General features: G+C 39.0%; 1 protein-coding gene across 1 annotated transcript in view; it reads right to left on the bottom strand.

Moving 5' to 3' along the window:
* The window catches only part of stk39 (serine threonine kinase 39), a 103,997-nt gene that overhangs the window by 42,694 nt on the left and 42,442 nt on the right, over positions 1 to 18,861 (bottom strand). The window contains exons 12-14 of the mRNA XM_020928940.2: positions 15,221 to 15,250; positions 14,918 to 14,974; positions 6,860 to 6,921 (exon numbers count right to left, since the gene is read on the bottom strand). Of these exons, the coding sequence (XP_020784599.1) occupies positions 6,860 to 6,921; positions 14,918 to 14,974; positions 15,221 to 15,250 (149 nt within the window). The remainder of the gene's footprint in view (positions 1 to 6,859; positions 6,922 to 14,917; positions 14,975 to 15,220; positions 15,251 to 18,861) is intronic.

Here is an 18,861-nt window from a genome sequence, read left to right as displayed (position 1 = left end):
GCCGCTAATGAGGCTAACTGGTATATTAAGCTTTTTTCCCAAATCCCATAATAAGATGGGCAATAACGTCTTTTCCCTTGATAAAATTCACCAAATATTCTCTTTATTCCGGCTTTAAATCCTCGATCTCGGGAATCGTTGACAACGCTGAATATATGACTCTTCGCTGTTTGGCTGGTGCCCGAACTCACGCTTCCGGGGAGGCACTAGGTGGCGCCAGCCTGGCTAGTTTAGACTTGTTTTAGTCCTGGTTCAGGACTAGCTATATTGCTGCATTATAACTTAAGAGACTTGTAATTCGATGTATTGTGATGGCCCACGATATTATTGCGAGACTTTTGGCGATACAATATCACGATATTTCAGGCATTGTTATGTCCCTACAAACAGTATTATCTTCATGGAAAGTGGCAGACCCGCCGCCACCAAAAAAAAGGGTTCATTAAACGGCACCACCAGGCCAAGTTATAGATCATATCTGTGGGGCTGGCTCATGGTACAAATGTTTTTTTGCAATGTAACAGTCTCCCACTATAGACAGATAAGTTTAATGCCATACTGCGGAACATTCTAGGTAAAAGAGAATAACATCTTCACCTCGACCAAACTAGCAGCACCTTTTTGAGGCATTAAATAAGCAAGAAATAATATTAACCTAAGTGTAGCTAAGGTATAGTTTTTAAATTTAAAAATAAAAAATGCAAATGAAAGCCACCTCTAATTATGTGTTATATTATGCCGCGATGCCCCGTCTATGAGACCATGTAATTATAGAGAATAGATCACATTTACAAAGACCAAAGGGTATGAAGACCTCCAGACAAAGAGGAGAGTGTAGAGTACAATTGATGAGGTACGAGAAAGTCACAGTAATCCCTCTTGACTAATGCAAGGACCTTGATAAAGACCTTAAAAAACACCTTTAAGACACTCTCAAATGTGGCGAAAGTGAACTATGCACTTATGTAGTAAAAGTAGTAGTAAAAGTAGCAGTATTTGAAGTGGTCTAGATAAATACCTTAAAATGGTGAAACAAAACCACTTTAAGACATAATGTGGTACTAAGCACTAAAGTAGTAGTGGTGGAAGTAAAAGTGGTAGTAGTAATAGCAGTAGTAGTAGTAGCAGTAGTAGTAGTAGTAGTAGTAGTAGTAGTTGTAGTAGAAGTAGCAGTATCTGAAGTGGCCTTGATAAAGACCTTAAAATGGTGAAGTTAAGCTTTTAAATGTGGCGAAATTGAACTAAGCACTAATGGAGTTGTAGTAGTACTAGTAGTAGTAATAGTAGTAGTAGTAGTAGTAGTAGTAGTAGTAGTAGAAGTAGACCTTAGTAGACCTTAAAGTAGTAGAAAGTAGTAGACCTTAAAATGGTGAAACAAGACCACCTTTAAGACCTAAAAACTTTCAAATGTGGCAAAAGTTAACTAAGTACTAACATAGTAGTAGTAGTAGTAGTAGTAGTAGTAGTAGTAGTAGTAGTAGTAGTAGTAGTAGCAGTAGTAGCAGTAGAAGTAGCAGTATCTGAAGTGGCCTACATACAGACCTTAAAATGGTAAAGTAACACCAATTTTAAGACACTACAGTTTTTAAATGTGGTGAAACTGAACTACGCACTATGGAGGAGAAGTAGTAACAGTAGTAGTAGTAGCAGAAGTCATAGTAGCAGTAGTAGTAGTAGTAGTAATAGTAGAAGTAGAAATATCAGAAGTGGCCCAGATAAATACTTTAAAATGGTGAAACAAAACCACCTTTAAGACCTAATAGGTTTTAAATGTGTTTTAAGTGAACTAAGCACTAAACTAGTAGTGGTGGAAGTAAAAGTAGTAGTAGTAGTAGTAGTAGTAGTAGAAGTAGCAGTATCTGAAGTGATAAAGACCTTAAAATGGTGACGTAAAACTACCTTTAAGACACTACAACTTTTAAATGTGGCGAAACTGAACTAAGCACTAATGCAGTAGTAATAGTAGTTGTTATAATAGTAGTAGTCGTAATAGTAGTAGTAGTAGTAGTAGTAGTAGTAGTTTTAGTAGTAGAAGAAGAAGTGTATCTGAAGTGACCTTAATAAATACCTTAAAACGTTAAATCAAAACCACCTTTAGGACATAACAGGTTTTAAATGTTGTTAACGTGAACTAAGCACAAATGCAGTAGTGGTGGAATTAGAAGTAGTAGTAGTAGTAGTAGTAGTAGTAGTAGTAGTAGTAGTAGTAGTGGTAGTAGCAGTATCTGAAGTGGCCTTGATAAAGACTTTAAAATGGTGAAACAAGACCACCTTTAAGATCTGTAATATTTAAGTAATATGCTAAGAAATATGTAGTAGTAGTAGTAGTAGTAGTAGTAGTAGTAGTAGTAGTAGTAGTAGTAGTAGTAGTAGTCTGGACCGGAATTTGATCTTGTTCTTGTTTTTAGTGACTCTTACTTTATCTTTTAGGTCCAGTCACCAAAACAAGGTCTTCTAACATTAAATAAACAGACGTTTTGCTTTTAATAACATAAAATATTTAAATTGAATCAACTATTCCGATCAATTAATACAAGAAAAAAAAAAAATCATGATAATTATATTTTTGTTTTATATTTGTTTTTGTCACATCGTCCTGACCCTTTGTATCAAAATGGAGCTGGAAATCACAGTATCTTCTGAGGCTGCAAGCAAATCAGAACCACAATTTGAATAAACGCAATTAGCAAATCACAAAGACTGCAATTTTTGAAGTATGATCATTTCCTCCACAAACAAAAACATACGCTGATTTATTCTGCATAAAAACTGCTAACCCTGTAGTTTAGGTCTGTACAAAAATGCTCTGAAATGATTCTTGTTTTAGTTTGTCAAAATGATCTAAAGGTGCTGGTGGGGCGTCTGAGGGTCCATTAAACTCCTCCTGTTCAAAATGTGAACTTTGAACAGAATCATATAATTAAAACATAAATAATAAATGCAAATGTAACTGAATTTGTGTATTATTCGTTCATTCGTTTTTCAAAATAAAACCAAAAATAAGAAAACAAAAAAACAACTATTTTCTTCATTATTTGTCTCCAAAACCAAAATGAAAAAACAGATAATGGCCATTTCCCATTTCCGTGAATTAACTGGACTGAACCAGGACTGAACCAGGACTAAAACAGGACTAAACCAAGTCTAAACCAGGTCTAAACCAGGACTAAACCAGGACTAAACCAGGACTGATCCCAGCACTGAATCAGGTCTAAACCAGGACTAAACCAAGTCTAAACCAGGTCTAAACCAGGACTAAACCAGGACTGATCCCAGCACTGAATCAGGACTAAACCAGGACTAAACCAGGTCTAAACCAGGTCTAAACCAGGACTGAACCAGGACTGAGTGTCGGGCCTGGAGGTGCGCAGAGTAGACTGTCGGAACCAGACCGGTACTGAGACCAAAACTGAGACCAGGACTGAGATCGGGATTGAGACCGGGACCAGACCGGGACTGAGACCGGGACCAGACCAGGACCAAACCAGGACCAGACCAAGACTGAGACCAGGAATGAGACCGGGACCATAAGGGGACTGAGACCAGGACTGAGACCAGGACTGAAATTGATTTAGTCCTGGTTTAGTCCTGGTTTAGACCTGGTTTAGACCTAGTTCAGTCCTCGTTCAGTCCATATGCGGCGCCAAAGTCTGGCATCGCAGTTTTAGTCATGGAAACAGGAAACGGCCGTTATCCTTTTTGCTTAGTTTTTTTCATTTTGGTTTTGGAGACAAATAATGAAGAAAATAGTTGTTTTTAGTTTTATTTTGAAAAACGAATGATAGACAGATTACTGTATTTTTCCAAACCCTTATATCTTCACTATCATATTAGTACTTCTATACACTACTATATTAATCCTGTGATGTCCAACGCAGAATAAACTGTTATGAAAGGTATATACAGCCTGCAGCCAGAAAACTAATGCAGCGTAACAGGCTCCTCGAGGACCCCGGCTCACAGACACAGAACGAAGAGGAAAAAGATGCCAAATATCCCCCCAGGCATCTCACACCAAATTAGCTCCAACTTCAAAATCATACACTTCTTTTAGGATAAATCTACTGTAGCGTTGTGTGTACTAAAACCCAATACAGACTCTGATACTGCAATGATAATAAAAACACTTTCTTTCAGTAGAATGTAATTTTCAACATTAAATTGTATTACTTTCTTTTATAATACCATGTGGTCTTATATTATAATAGCCAGGCTGGTGTCACCTAGTGCCTCCGCTCAATTTCATTTTTCTCCAGCGAATAGATCAGGAATCGGAATACACTAGACGATTTGCAAGAACCGCAGAAGTTGTACTGTAGACCGTGCGCCGGCCAATCAGAGAAGAGCTATGAAGCCATGACGTCAAACTCAAGCGCGTGTCTGGGTCCCTTTTGTGGAACAGCACAGCAGTAAACAAAGTGGTCGAGATGGATGTAGACAAAGACAGACATTCTGTGTTTTTAGAGCCTTTTAATCATGTTATAGTTGTTTCCCCTCACTATTTACACACTCAGAGTTATATTTGGGGTGATTCGTGCATGTTTGAGTCATCTTTAATCACTCATTTTCAAGAAGACATATTGACGATCATCTCCCATTTACACCGACATTCGCCCACTGCTCTTCATCTCCGAATTAATTTTCTTAATCAGTGACACACGTAGGATTCAGCAGTGTTACGTACTCATTTTGGTGAAAAGTAATCCTTCCAGACCGACGGTATCATATATGATACCTGGGAATATGTTTTACATAACCGCACGTAACTTACCAACCATAAAAGATTGAAACTTACTTATTTTTCTAACTTACATTTCTCTCCAGCGACTAAGTCAGGAATTAGAACAAAGAGAATGTTTGGTGAATTTTATCAAGAGGAAAGACGTTGTTACCCTTCTTCCTATGGGATTTGGTGCATTACATACGTCATGACCAAATAGCAGTGACTGGTCAAATAAAAAAAGTACCCGCCTATCGTCGAGCGAACGAATCCTAATGCTGTGAGGTCAGACGGTTTCCACGACGTGAAACCGGCTGATAAATCAGGTTAGTCTTATACCTATGTAATCCAGGCTTCTCACACATAATTAGCCCTAACTTCAAAATCACACTTATAAGAAACATCTAGTGTTATTGCGATACTAAAATTTCAAAGTTGATATTAAGGAATAGACTTGATACTCGATCCCTATTCCGATACCATGATAATAAAAACATACTTTTTTTAGACAGTAGAATGTAATTTTCAACATTAAATTATACTACCGTATTTTTTGGACTATAAGGTGCACTTAAAATCCTTTAATTTTCTCAAAAAGTGACAGTGTGCTTTATAATTCTATGTATTAATTCTGTTTGTGCTTACTTGATGGATTGTCGGAGTATTACGGCTACTGTAGTCAGGAGCCTCGCGGAGTAAAGGGCGAAGTATAGTTTGAAGGAAATAAAAAAAACAAACTTAAATTATCCATCCACATTCACATTCATAATACACATTCACCAAGACAGGGAGGCAACAGCGGGCGAATTACGCCATGATCTGCCAATGGATCGTGGATGCCTTGGCTTTTATGTTACCATTTATTTTTATATCTGTGTAATCCAGGAATGTCACAAATAATTAGCCCTAACTTCAAAATCATACTAACAGGAAACATCCAGTGTTGTTATGATACTAAAATTTCATAGTTGATAATGAGGAATAGACTCGATACTCAATAATGATTCTGATACCAAAAAGATAATAAAAAACCCTGTTTCTTTAGACAGTCGAATGTTATTTTCACCATTAAATTGTATTACTTTCTTTTACGTTACCATGTGGTCTGTGTAATCCAGGCATCTCACACGAAATTTGCCCTAATTTCAAAATCATACTTACAGGAAACATTTAGTGTTGTTATTAGGGATGTAACGATATCCAAATCTGTTGGTGCGATATTATCACAATATGCATCTCACGGTACGATATTTATTGCGATATTTTGGAGTGGCTTATATAATTGTAGATGGGATACTTTTTTGCTTTTAAAACACCTTGACAAGATTTTGGTGTGAATTATTTCCGTCATAATCCCAAAAATTCAAGTAAAAAACATGTTTCTTCATGTTGTCTGCACTGAAATGAATCATGGGATATGTAGTTCCTGATGTTTATTAGGCGTTGCTGGTATAAAACAATGCATTTAAGCAGAGGAATTTGTGATTCAATATACTGTGAGAGTCTGAGTCTGTGTCTGTGAGACTTTTGACAATATGATATCATGATATTTCGGTTATTGTTACATCCCTAGTTGGTATGATACTAAAATTTCAAGCTTGATACTAAGGAATAGACTCAATACTCAATACTGACACAAAAATAATAATAAAAAACACTTTCTTTAGACAATAGGGTGCAATTTTCAACATTAAATAATAGTACTTTCTTTTATGTTACCATGTGGTTTTACATCTGTGTAATTCTTCAGTGGTCCATGTGCGTATACTAGTCTATGTGCTCTTATACTTGCTCTGATACAGCTCAAGGTCACTCTAAATCTATTCAGGAAAGCTTCATTTCTGTCCCATGAATGTGATTTTTTTTAGTATCAATACCTGCTCAAATTAATCTAATTTCGACTCTAGTTTTAGTATCGATTAGTGTCTGAATTTCTATACTTCTGAGTCTGGCCATTCTAACAAATACAGCGTGTACGTCACAACCGTTGCCCTTCTATCTTCTTTCTCTGTGTCAAAGCGACGGCGTTTTATTCTAGTTAAGGACAACTGGCAGGAGAGGGAGCTATCAATCAATATTTGCGCTCTTGACGTGCTGTGAATGGGTACATGTAGTAGGAGAGATGTGCGAGCGTTTTACCTTAGCCGGAGGACCATGTTGAGAGCTCCTTGGTTGTTGGCTGCGTTGTCGTACGGTTCTACCTGTGACAGACAGGGGGCGTAGGAGAGCAGAGAATAGATTAGTGACCTTGGTTCGAACAGGCTCTGCAGTTTGCTTTGCCAGTGTGCAGATAAGCAGTAATGATGCTGGTGGAGCTGCATTGGCCAAAGTTTTGTGCACCCGCTGACCTCTGACTGTTTACAAAAAACATCTCTTTTTGTGTTTATACCCAAGGAAAATCAGACTGAAATACACTTCAAGATATATTCTAGCTAATATGCAGTCGTCTCAAAGCTGTTTTTGCTTAGTAACGACTTAAAGGGCCCATATCACACTATTTACTGATCTATGTTATAATAATGTTTTCTCATCACAAACAAAAACTGGAGTAGTGTTATATTTAATTCACACATATTTAACACACAAATCTTACATATTTAGTTTCTTCTCTCAAACTGAAAACACTCTGTTCCACCTTGTGATGTCATGTGGTAATACTGCCCTACAAAGACCCTGTTTACACTGAAATTAATCCGCGTATCACCGTATCAGAAACGATCGATCTGCGTCCACACACGTCGTTTCTGTGTCCGCAAGTCTTCCCTATCCACACAGCTTTGAGCACATTTGTTTACGTTTTACAGAAACAAAACTTAAAACCGCATGGATAATTTGCATAAACTGAGCGCTCAAAACACAGCTCACTTTTGTGTGCTGACGCAGTTCAGCTTCTGTCGGACTAAAGGACACGACTCAGTGTAATATGAGTGTTCTTTCAGTGACAGAGGGGTGTTCTGCTGATGGTGAGTCTGTTCTGTGCTTCTATCGCGTTGGAGATGGTTCATGTGAAACTTTTCAGAGATTATACGTCTGCAGGTCATACACATAGACACACGTATATATGAATATACTCTAGCCTCGAAGTGGTGAATTACTTCGTGGTGCATAGACCTACATCAGCGTATCAGTGTTTTCAGGCGTCCACACGGTGCTGGATCAGATCCGTACTCAGATGAATTCGTGGGAGCTGGCGGCACCAGATCGTTCCATCTCTGGAGCCATTTTCAATCGGATTAGTGCAGACGAACACTATATCCACAACGAAAACAACTCGAATACATACTAGTGTGGACGAGGCCAAAGACAGAACGCTGTAACATCATGTTTGGTCAAAAATTTGTTAATGTCATTTTGGGGTTATTTGAGACCTCCTTTATCATGTGAATAAATATTGTGAAAAATATTGAGCTCAACATCGACCTTTTAACCTTATTTGACACTTACTGTACTTTGCTTTTGTATAATGAGCCAAAAATAAGGAGTCGTGCAAATTCAAAAGGCAGAAACTGTGTATTTTGTTTGTGGTTTAGTCAATAAATATATTTCATTTTAAAATCCAACCTCTCGCCTCCTTATTTTTGTTGCAGCCTTGGCACACGGTCTTAACACATTCAATAAATATACATATTCACTTATGCTTAAATGGTCTTTAACGTGAAAGTAGTTTTTATATTTATTCATACTGTATACACTATACTGCAAAGTCACTTGTGTGTCAAACTGTTTAACTGTGTAAGTGTCGCCGCACGATCCTGATCAACACTAAACAGGAAATCCAAAGCTCTTCTATTTTATTTCAAATAAACACACTGATAACTCGACCTTGGTGAGGTGTTTTTCTCAAATCATGATCATGTCCGTTTCTGCCTTTTGCCATTGCACGACTCCTTATTTTTGGTTCATGATACAAAGGCACAGAAACTCACAAATAAGGGTCAAAGGTCAATCTTTAGCTCAATATTTCTTGCATACAAATATTTCTTCATTATAGCGATTAGTTGTCAAATTTTGGGAGCCCTACCTATTACACTTTGAAACTTTGAAGTCATTTTTCTCAGTTTCACACTCTGGAGAGTTAAAGTCTTTTGCCTTTGTAGAGCCGTTTATAGTAAGTGCTCCACTGTGTTTTAAACTCCACACACCTTCACTAGAATCATATGGACCATTTCAGCCCTGAATTTAAAAATCTCTACTGAACAAAAGGTAAAAATCAGTTGTTTACATAAAAACTATCACTGCATAACATCACAAGATGGAATAGAGCATTTTGAGCTTTGGAGATGAAAACAGACTAAAAATAATAGATTACTCAAACGTGTGTGAATGAAACAAAACACAAGTCAAGGTCTGTTTGTGATGAGACAACATTATAACATGGCAAAAAACTCAAAGTCAAGTTCATTACTAAGTGTAGAGCTCACGAGTGCAATGGCCTTCTCTGTCCACTAGGAGGCAGGGGCGTTGGTTTTATTCACAAGGCTCTGCTCGGGCTGCTGCGTCCCTACATTTGTACTCTAATCACACGGAGAAGTGTTGACTCGTACTTCCAGCAATCTAATAATCAGCTGTTGCTTTCTGTTCCTTATGGCCGCACAGAGAAGAGAGAGACTTTGTCCACTCAGCTCCTTCTGCCGGGAACGTGATGTAGAAACACTAGAAACTGACTGAGTTTTTGTTCTTAAATGCTGATCTGACCTGTAGCTTGGTCTGGTTTTGGATGAAGATAGAAAAGATTTAATACAGTTCTGTGAAATATTTCCAGACAAAGCTATTAACACCTTCTTGGAGAAAATTACGAATATTTTTTCAAGCTTTGGACATAGACAATATTTCAGTATTCTGCCTCACATTGGTCTTTTTGGCTTGTAAATAATGGAAAACCAACGCCAAAAGTATCTGCTCCAGCTGGACAGAGAAAACATGTGAAAGACAAAAACTACTCTAGAAATTCATCTGTAATGTTCCATGAGAGATAATTGCATAGTTGGGATTTGAAAGCTCTAATCCTGAACTCACAGAGAGATGTTTATGGTCAATTTTTTACTATAAATATCCCTATGTTCACTTGGTCCTGATTTAGTCCAGTTCTAGTCCTGGTTTAGTCATCGCTGTATTGATATGGTCCTGGTTATTAAGTCCATTTCTAAACATGGTCTGGTCTTAGTCTACTTCTGGTTTAGGCCACTTCTAATCCTAGTTTAGTCCCGGTCTAGTTCTGGTTTAGTCCACTTCTACTTTTCGTTTTGTCTATTTCTAGTCTTTGTTTACTGCTTTAGTCCACTTCTAGTCCTAGTTTAGTCCTGGTCTAGTCCTTGTCTAGTCCTGATTTAGTTCTGTTTTTGTCCTGGTCTAGTTCTGGTTTAGCCCTGGTTAAGTCCATTTCTAAACATGGTGTGGTCCTGGTCTAGGTCTGATTTAGTCCACTTCTAGTCCTGGTTTAGTCCTGGTCTATTTCTGGTTTAGTCCACTTCTAGTTCTGGTTTAGGCCACTTCTAATCCTAGTTTAGTCCCGGTCTAGTTCCGGTTTAGTCCACTACTAGTTTTCGTTTAGTCTATTTCTAGTCCTTGTTTACTGTTTTAGTCCACTTCTAGTCCTGGTTTAGTCCTGGTCTAGTCCTTGTCTAGTACTGGTTTAGTCCTGTTTTTGTCCTGGTCTAGTTCTGGTTTAGTCCATTTCTAGTCCTGGTTTGGTCCTGGTCTTGTTCTGGTTTAGTCCTGGTTTAGCCCTGGTTTAGTCCAATTCTAGTCCTGGTTTGGTCCTAGTTTAATCCAGTTCTAGTCCTTGTTTAGTCATTGCTGTATTGACTTGGTCCTGGTTTAGTCCACTTCTAGTCCTGGTCTAGTTCTGGTTTTAGTCAATTGCTAAATTCACTTGGTCCTAGTGTATCCACTTCTAGTCCTGGTTTAGTCCTAGTTTAGTCCTCGTCTAGTCCTGGTTCTTCCACTTCTAGTCCTAGTTTTGTCCTATTCTAGTCCTCACCTAGTCCTGGATTAGCCTTGGAGTTAGTTCACTTCTAGTCCTGGTCTAGTCCTGGTCTAGTCCTGGTTTAGTCCTGGTTTAGTCCTGGTCTAGTTCCATAACCCCGTTTAGCCTGTATTGTTTCTTGGAGCTGAGCAGGTTCCAGAGTCTTTGGCCAATGCATCTTTAAGTGTCAAAACGAGGAAAATGATGATGGGAATGAACAGGGCCACAGACGAGAACACAAGAGTTGTAAGATTTATATCTGCTATTAATACACTAAAACAAATTAACTTTTTAAATGACAACACATTACTGTTCGCTCTTACAAATAACCTTGATTGTGGAACATTTTTCATTTTTTGACAAGAACTACGAGACTTGGCAAATTGACGGCGCTCTACCTGACTTTAGCTCGTTTGAAACAGTCTGCTGTTACTGTAAACAAGCTTACAACAACTAGCATGCAAAATTGTACTTCCTGATTACTGATACTCTGCAGGGACATCACGCTGGGGGTGTTCTACGTGTATGTGTATTGGCGAAATGTTCACCAGTTACCATGAAGACACAATGCACATGTATTGCTATGTTCACTTGGTTCGCTTCTAGTTCTGGTTTAGTCCCAGTCTAGCTCTGGTTTAGATCACTTCTAGTCCTGGTTTCGTCCTGGTCTCGTTCTGGTCTAATCCTGGTCTAGTCCTGGTTTCGTCCTGGTTTCGCCCTGGTTTAATCCAGTTCTGGTCCTGGTTTAGTCATTGCTGTATTGACCTGGTCCTGCTTTAGTCTATTTCTACTCCTGGTTTAGTCCAGTTCTAGTCCTGGTTTAGTCCTGGTCTAGTTTTAGTTTAATCCAGTTCTAGTCCTGGTTTAGTCATCGCTAGTCACTGGGTCCTGGTTCTTCCACTTCTAGTCCTGGTTTCGTCCTGGTTTAATCCAGTTATAGTCCTGGTTTAGTCATAGCTGTATTGACTTGGTCCTGGTTTAGTCAATTTCTAGTCCTGGTTTAGACATCGCTAAGTTCACTTGGACCTGGTTCTTCCACTTCTAGTCCTGGATTCGTCCTGGTTTCGTCCTGGTTTCGTCATAGTTTTGTCCTGGTTTCGTCCTGGTTTAGTCCTGGTCTAGTCCTGGTTTAGTCCTGGTCTAGTCCTGGTTTTGTCCTGGTTTCGTCCTGGTTTAGTCCTGGTTTAATCCAGTTCTATTTCTGGTTTAGTCATCACAGTATTGACTTGGTCCTGGTTTAGTTCATTTCTAGTCCTGGTTTAGCCATCGTCAAATTCAATTGGTCCTGGTTTGCCCCACTTCTGGTTTAGCCCTGGTCTAGTCCTGGTCTAGCCCACTTCTAGTCCTGATTTAGTCCTTTTCTAATGCTGGGGAAAGACTAATTTTGCTCAGATCCATGGGCCTTTATCACTGGCTCCAGTTCAAGATCTCAGTCGTCTGGGTAAAATGTGAGATGCAACAGAGCGAGATAACAAGTGAACTAACACTGATCTCTATTTGCTTTGACGTATTACTGCTCAGACAGACAGACACAGACGAGCAGAGCAGACCCACACACACTGGTGTTTAGTCCTGGTCTATTCCTGGTCTAGTTCTGGTCTAGTCCACTTCTAATCTTGGTTTAGTCATCGCTAAATTCAATAGGTCCTAGTCTGGTCCACTTCTAGTCCTGGTTTAGACATCGCTAAATTCACGTGGTCCTAGTTTCGTCATCGCTACACTGACTTGGTCCTGGTTTGGTCCACTTTTGGATTAGTCCTGGTCTAGTCCTGGTTTGGTCCATTCCTAGTCCTTGTTTAGAGATCTCTACGCTGACTTTGTTCTGGTTTAGTCCTCTCCTAAATCCTGGATTAGTCATTGCTAAATTCAATTGGTCCTGGTTTGGTCCACTTCTCTGCCTAGTTTAGTCTACTTCTAATCCTAGGTTTAGTCCACTTCTAGTCCTGGTTTAGTCATCTCTGACTTGGTCCTGGTTTGGTCCACTTCTAGTCCTGGTTTAGTCATCTCTAAATTGAACTGGTCTTGGTTTGGCCCACTTCTAATCCTGGTTTAGTCCTGGTCTAGTCCACTTCTAGTCCTGGTTTAGTCATGGTCTAGTTCTGCTTTAGTCCACTTCTAGTCCTAGTTTAGTCATGCTGACTATGCTGACTTGGTCCTGTCCACTTCTAGCCCTGGTTTAGTCCACTTCTAATCCTGGTTTAGTCCACTTCTAGTCCTAGTTTAGTCCACTTCTAGCCCTGGTTTAGTGCATTTCTAGTCCTGGTTTAGTCCACTTGTGGTTCTGGTTTAGTCCATTTCTAATCCTCATTTAGTCCACTTCTAATCCTGTTTTGGTCCATTTATAGTCCTGGTTTAGTCCACTTGTAGTTCTGGTTTAGTAGCCTACTCTTCTAGTCCTGGTCTAGTCCACTTCTAGTCCTGGTTTAGTCCACTTCTAGTCCTGGTTTAGTCATTACTAAATTCAGTTGGTCCTGGTTTGGTCCACTTCTAGTCCTGGTTTAGTCCTGGTCTAGTCCACTTCTAGTCCTGGTTTAGTCATGGTCTAGTTCTGCTTTAGTCCACTTCTAGTCCTAGTTTAGTCCACTTCTAGCCCTGGTTTAGTCCATTTCTAGTCCTGGTTTAGTCATGGTCTAGTTCTGCTTTAGTCCACTTCTAGTCCTAGTTTAGTCCACTTATAGCCCTGGTTTAGTGCATTTCTAGTCCTGGTTTAGTCCACTTGTGGTTCTGGTTTAGTCCATTTCTAGTCCTGGTTTAGTCCACTTCTAATCCTGTTTTGGTCCATTTATAGTCCTGGTTTAGTCCACTTGTAGTTCCGGTTTAGTAGTCTACTCTTCTAGTCCTGGTCTAGTCCACTTCTAGTCCTGGTTTAGTCCACTTCTTATCCTGGTTTAGTCATTACTAAATTCAGTTGGTCCTGGTTTGGTCCACTTCTAGTCCTGGTCTAGTCCTGGTCTAGTCCACTTCTAGTCCTGGTTTAGTCAACTCTATGTTGACTTGGTCCTGGTTAAGTCCACTTCTAGTCCTGGTTTTGTCATGGTCTAGTTCTGCTTTAGTCCTAGTTTAGTCATGCTGACGATGCTGACTTGGTCCTGTCCACTTCTAGCCCTGGTTTAGTCCACTTCTAATCCTGGTTTAGTCCACTTCTAGCCCTGGTTTAGTGCATTTCTAGTCCTGGTTTAGTCCACTTGTGGTTCTGGTTTAGTCCACTTCCAATTCTCGTTTAGTCCACTTCTAATCCTGGTTTGGTCCATTTATAGTCCTGGTCTAGTCCACTTCTAGTCTTGGTTTAGTCATTGCTAAATTCAATTGGTCCTGGTTTGGTCCATTTCTAGCCCTGGTTTAGTCCTGGTCTAGACCTGGTCTAGTCCTGGTCTACCCCACTTCTAATCCTGGTTTAGTCATCGCTAAATTCACTTGATCCTGGTTTAGTCCACATTTAGTCCTGATTTAGTTATCTCTACACTGACTTGGTTTAGTCATCTCTAAGTTCAATAGGTCTTGATTTGGTTTCACTTCTGGTTTAGTCCTGGTCTAGTCCTGGTCTAGTCCACTTCTAGTCCACTTCTAGTCCTGGTTTTGTCATGGTCTAGTTCTGCTTTAGTCCTAGTTTAGTCATGCTGACGATGCTGACTTGGTCCTGTCCACTTCTAATCCTGCTTTAGTCCACTTCTAGCCCTGGTTTAGTCCACTTCTAATCCTGGTTTAGTCCACTTCTAGTCCTGGTTTAGTCCTGGTCTAGACCTGGTCTAGTCCTGGTCTACCCCACTTCTAATCCTGGTTTAGTCATCGCTAAATTCACTTGATCCTGGTTTAGTCCACATTTAGTCCTGATTTAGTTATCTCTACACTGGCTTGGTTTAGTCATCTCTAAGTTCAATAGGTCTTGATTTGGTTTCACTTCTGGTTTAGTCCTGGTCTAGTCCTGGGATAAGACAAATTTTGCTCAGATCCGTAGGCTCCAGTTCGAGATCTCAGTCGTCTGGGTAAAATGTGAGATGCAACAGAGCGAGATAACAAGTGAACTAACACTGATCTGTACTTGCTTTGACTTATTACTGCTCAGACAGACAGACAGACAGACAGACAGACGAGCACAGAAACCCCCCACCACACACACACACACACACACACACACACGAGCGACTGAGCGGGACCAGACGCTCAACGGCACAGGAACAAGATAATTAGAGCGCCATCAAAGTCCAAAGTTATCCCCCAAATGAGTCTCTCACCTGGGGATGCTGCAGAGACAAGCCTTCGATGGGAACACTGTTTGCATTCTCCTCATTCTGCCAGGACAAAATGACAGGTGTAATTGAGCAAATGCGATAATTTCCAGGTCATATATCCACAGTGATTACAAAATGGATGCATAAGAAAAAAGAAGTGAAGCGAAAATAATATCTGGAAGAAAGTTCTCGGGCAGCGATAAAACGGTTGCGTCGAGAAAAAAAAAAAAAGACTGAAAAATTAGGATGAAATGAGAGTTTTGATGAGAGGATTGATTGGTACACGAGAGATGTGGCTAAACTTACGTCTTTGGCTTCCTCTCTGACCCTTCGTGACTAGAGGGAAATCACAACACAAGTAACTTCAGCATTTTCCAGAATAAACCATAACAGGAAATAAATATAGAAGGCAGAATTTGCGTTAAAGATGCGCTGTGTAACTCGTAAGGTGGAGGGTTGGTCATCTGCTTGTCTCCATGGAGATGTGCCTAAAACTGTACCCCATCTAATCTTATATTTACTCAATTTCTTGCGACCGCTAAAATAAGTCGCTCTCTGGACTTTTTATTTTGAAAAGGTAGCTCACCAGAGGAGAAAGGTTGAAGACCCTTGGCCTAGAATGTTCCACAGTATGACCATAAACTTAGAAATCTTCATAGAGACTTGCAAGCCAAATTACTAGAGATGTAACGATAGTACAATATGCATCTCAGGGGACGGTTGGTGTGAATTATTTTCGTCATAATCCCAAAAATTCAAGTAAAAAACATATTTCTTCATGTATCTGCGCTGAAATGAATCATGGGATATGTAGTTCCCAATGTTTATAAGCTGTTTCTACTATAAAACCATGCACAGCAAAAACTGGAGGGTTAAAATTTTAGGGTAAAATATTTCAGAGTTGTTTTTAACACCAAAAGTGTTATTTGAACTATTTGAAAGTTAAATGGGGGTTTGAGTTGGGGTTAGTTGCCAGAGTTGATGTGGTTGAGGTTGATTCAACTTCCTCTAGTGTTAATTCAACTTCCCTTAGTGTTAATTCAACTTCTCTTAGTGTTAATTCAACTTCTCTTAGTGTTAATTTGGCTCCTCCCATTCACCATTTCAAACTCTTGTGAAAGACCAGTTTGAAACAGTTTTGTACATAATTTCATCTTAAATGAACTAAAATAAAGTGTAAAAATAAAATAAAACACCTCTGTGTGTTTAGCTAAATCAGGATAACTCTACAAAGTGTTATGTGTTTACTCTCAAAACGTGAATCTGGATTTCGGGGTTAAACAGGAACTTTGGTCCAGTGTTACTTAATTAACATTTCCAAAAATGTTAAATTAAATCTAGAACAGATTGGACTCATATAAACTCTGAGAAAATGTTAAAATTGATTCTGTGAGAGTCAATTTTAACACTCCACTTTTTGCTGTGTGCATTTAAGGAAAGGAACTTGTAATTCCATATATTGTGACAGCCCACGATATTATTGTGAAACTTTTGATGATACAATATCACGATATTTTGGTTATTGTTACATCCCTACAAATTACAGGATAGATTTGTGGAAAGGCGACCCCATTCGCAGTAAAAATTAATGTTTTTTTAAGATAATTCGGTTGTTTCCTGCAACTTGTATATTAAAATTTTCATACTGACAGCCGTGAGAGGCTCTAGTCTTGTATGTCAGTATCTGCTGCTCCTGTTACTCCTGTACCACTGTCACTTCACTCTACTGCGCATGTCTCCTGCACAAAGAGCCTCTGTCCTGTCTGTATCACGCCAGTCGATCGCACCATTACTTCTATATCACTGAAAATTTTAAATATAAGTGACAACCATAGACTGTATAAAAGAAGTGGACCAAAGCGAGTGTGACGTCACCCATAGAGCTCAGGGCAGCTCAAATGAGGCTCGCGATGCTCACGGTTACAGGAGCGAATCTGGAGCCAGGCTCTATGTTATGAACAGGATTTATTTGACGGACAAAAGACTGAAAAAAAAAATCTGGATCATGTAGAGCGGGTTAATATGAACATTTTAAGACCAACATGGCGAGGCTCACAGCAGCAGGTACAGAAAGAGGAGCTACAAGATCCTAATGTCAGTCAACTGGAGCCATAAGGAGCTGGAAGAGCCTCCTGGAGAACTTCCTATGCTTTGTCCACTTAAATATACAGTCTGTGGTGACAACTGAAACCATTCTGTCGGGATTCAGAAAGGCTGAAATAATTCTAACTGGAACTGATGCTGAGTCTATAGACAGATACACAGAAGAAGAAGCAGCGCTCTGTTTACCTTCGGAGGTCGTGGAGTTGCTCAAAAGTGACACAGAGGATGAAGAATTCAGTGGATTTAGTGATTTGGAGTAAGATGGAGAGTTTGGTAAACTTGTTCTGTTTTGCTTGTTGTTATTATCTCGCCTTTCAAAATGAAATGTCAGTTGCTGGTGATTTTATAAGATAAATTTCCCCCAAAAAATGCTAATTATATACGTTTTTTTCTTCTTCATTACGCATTTTTTGGCTGGTGCGAATTATACTCCGGAGCAACTTATAGTCCGAAACATACGGTAGTTTAATACCATAGTGTAGACAATTTCAACCAAAGCTCCATCTCCATGTAAACAAAACAGTTGCGAACTCCCTCCAGAAAAGTTACACAGTGCACCTTAATATAAACTTTTCTGGTGGAGTCTCCGCTACCTACTTGTCTCCATGGAGATTGCTTTGCTGGGAATGTTCCACTGTATGACATTTTCATTTATGTATTTATTTTGGGCAAGTATAATCCATATTTACTTTAGTGCACTCGTAACAAAAACAAAAAATAACAACAAAAATGCCCAAGAAGGAGTGTGAAGAAGAAAACCTATTTAATCCCACACCCCATTAAACATTTCCATCTAGCATTTATTCAATACGGGTGTTTTTATTGCTCAAAAATGCAACAATTCCTTCTGTAAATAGGATCGACTCTCCACAGATCTGAGCTGTAATGTAGCGTAGTGCCTCGTCTCATTGTGATAGCTCAATTTGATCTAAACTGTGGAACATTTTAGATAAAGCAATAACTTTTCAGTGTAGACAAGCAAGTGGCAGACCCTCCACTAGAAATGTTACACAGTGCACCTTTAAATAATATTCATAGCCTCGTATTGATTAAGCGGTCGGTGACATCGATACTGTTTCACCAAATTAAACGTCTAAATATTAATCTTTTAGTTCGTTCCTATAGCAGAATCCAAAGAGTCTGCACCTGTTTTTCTTTTCAACTTCACTATAATTCACCAAATACAAAACTTTTAACTAAGAATATTTTCCATTCCTCTAATTTGTCATGTTTTTATGACAATACTAAATGTCATTATCGTTACAAAGCGGCCTATTTGAGCACTTGTGTGATTTGTTTTGTATTGTATTCACTGGTATAATTTGAACTGCACCAGATCTGTTTTCATATTTTTTACAATTTTTTGCATATTTGGTTCTCTGCGGCTAACAAGTAAGTTTTGGTGCATTATTACAGTCAACGGGATTTTATTGATAGGCCTAGATTTTGTGATCACATTTACATCGCTGCGCTTAAACAGGTCTTAAACAAAAAAGTGTTTAGTATCTCCAAATTATTTTTTTAAAGAGTCCATATTATGCTTTTTAAAATTTAATATATGAGTTAAAATGTAGTTTTCTCATTAAAAACAGATCTGGAGTTGTGTTTTGTTTCATTCACACATTTAACACAAAAACACAGCTGTATATTTAGTCTGTGTTCTTCCGTCAAACCAAAAAACGCTCTGTCCCACCTTGTGATGTCATGTGGTAATACAGGAAGTGTTCCACTGTGTTTTTAAATTCCGTACACCTTCACTAAGAATAATTTACATAATTTCAGACCTGGAATTGCCAATCTCTACTGAACTAAAATTAAAAAACTATTAGGGGTGTAATGGTACA

The sequence above is a fragment of the Boleophthalmus pectinirostris genome, unplaced genomic scaffold (assembly GCF_026225935.1).
Source record: "Boleophthalmus pectinirostris isolate CB_2022bp ecotype Guang Dong unplaced genomic scaffold, ASM2622593v1 HiC_scaffold_1, whole genome shotgun sequence".
Taxonomy (NCBI): domain Eukaryota; kingdom Metazoa; phylum Chordata; class Actinopteri; order Gobiiformes; family Gobiidae; genus Boleophthalmus; species Boleophthalmus pectinirostris.
This window is presented reverse-complemented; position numbering and strand designations above follow the sequence as displayed.